The sequence below is a fragment of the Bos taurus genome, chromosome 1, assembly GCF_002263795.3.
Source record: "Bos taurus isolate L1 Dominette 01449 registration number 42190680 breed Hereford chromosome 1, ARS-UCD2.0, whole genome shotgun sequence".
NCBI lineage: Eukaryota > Metazoa > Chordata > Mammalia > Artiodactyla > Bovidae > Bos > Bos taurus.
In genome coordinates, this window is record NC_037328.1 from 141,861,407 (window position 1) to 141,862,977 (window position 1,571).

The 1,571-nt window shown below is 60.8% G+C and overlaps 1 protein-coding gene across 1 annotated transcript; it reads left to right on the top strand.

The window, feature by feature from the left end:
* Positions 1–364: 364 nt before the first annotated feature.
* On the top strand, positions 365–1,214 carry LOC783811 (keratin-associated protein 10-8-like). Its single transcript, XM_003585705.5, has one exon. The coding sequence runs from the start codon at positions 483–485 to the stop codon at positions 1,203–1,205; it is 723 nt and encodes a 240-aa protein (XP_003585753.2). The 5' UTR covers positions 365–482; the 3' UTR covers positions 1,206–1,214.
* The last annotated feature ends 357 nt before the right edge of the window (positions 1,215–1,571 follow it).

Below are 1,571 nucleotides of genomic sequence, written 5' to 3' on the forward strand. Positions count from 1 at the left end.
TAGTATTGCTCTTAGGTATAGTTTGGGCTTCGGTAAAGCTAGGCATCTTTCCCTATGTATTCTCACACTGTCGAGCCTGGCGTGAAGTGGGGAGTGGCTGCAGCAGCTGGGAACTTGTGTCACGCTCAGCCCCTCCCTCTGTGAATGTGATTTAAGAACTCTGGCAGTCATTCAGCAGAAACTTGTGTCTTGCATTCTCCACGAGTTTTCTGGAGCCAAACAAAGAACAGATGGGAAAACAGACTCTTGCAACGTACTCACATGTTTAATGAGTAAAAACTAATTGTAGAAAACACAGCAGCTCTAATGAGGGTCTCGTGCAAACAGCTCCAAACAGCAACAAGGAAGGGAGAGCGTGGGAGCCTCCAACCAGGACCACGCGCATACCCAGGACGGGTATAAAAGCAGACATCCCCAGCCCTTCACTCACGCACTCACACACACTCACATCCTCACCCTCATCCAGCCCCACTGCCTCCACCATGGCTTCCTCTGCCTTGTCTGTCTGCTCCAGTGACCTGAGCTACAGCAGCCGGGTCTGCCTGCCCGGGTCCTGTGACTCCTGCACCATCTCCTCCTGGCAGGTGGACGACTGTCCAGAGAGCTGCTGCGAGCCCCCCTGCTGTGCCCCCAGCTGCTGTGCCCCGGCCCCCCGCCTGACCCTCCTCTGTGCCCCAGTGAGCTTCGAGTCCAGCCCCTGCTGCCAGCCAGCCTGCAGCAGCTCCTGCCCAGCCTTGTGCTGCCAGCAGTCTAGCTGCCAGCCCTCCTGCTGCACCTCCTCCCCCTGCCAGCAGGCCTGCTGTGAGCCCGTCTGCTGCAGGCCCGTCTGCTGTACCCCTGTCTGCTGTGAGCCTGTCTGCTGCACACCTGTCTGCTGCAGGCCGGTGTGCTGTGAGGCCTCCCCCTGCTCAGCCCCCTCATCCTGCTGCAGACCTTCCTCCTCCTCCGTGTCCCTCCTCTGCCGGCCTGTGTGCCGCCCTGCCTGCTGCGTGCCCACCTCCTCCTGCCAGCCCAGCTGCTGCCGCCCGGCCTCCTCCGTGTCCCTCCTCTGCCGCCCCGCATGCCGCCTCGCCTGCTGTGTCCCCACCTCCTCCTGCCAGCCCAGCTGCTGCCGCCCGGCCTCCTCTGTGTCCCTGCTCTGCAGGCCTGCATGCTCCCGCCTGGCCTGCTGCGTCCCTGCCTCAGCCCCGGAGCTCTGCTGCTGACTGGCCAATCATCCGCCCTCCACAAGCTGCTCTCTCTCTCACAAGCTCCAGGAGCCCCTCTGCTAGCGCAAGGACCTCCCCTCTCCCAAAGGAGGACACGCAGGTGCTGCCCAGAGGGGATTTGAACTTGGCAGGCATCCCAGAGAGCCCTCAACAGGGTGGACAGTGGGGCCCCAGGAGCCTCCTCTGCAGGACGGGCTGCTTGAATCCCATATGACAAACATCAGCTGCTCTAATGAATAAAGCATTTGTGTCAGGAAATAGGTACCCATGTCTGTTTTGCCCTCTTCCCTTGGGACCCTCGGCCCCTCCAAATTTGGCCTGTGGGTGTTCTGCTGGCAGAAGCCAGGCAGCATACACATTCTC

Coding starts and splice junctions, on each gene's coding strand:
- LOC783811 (XM_003585705.5), top strand. CDS start 483: ATGGCTTCCTCTGCCTTGTCTGTCTGCTCCAGTGACCTGAGCTACAGC.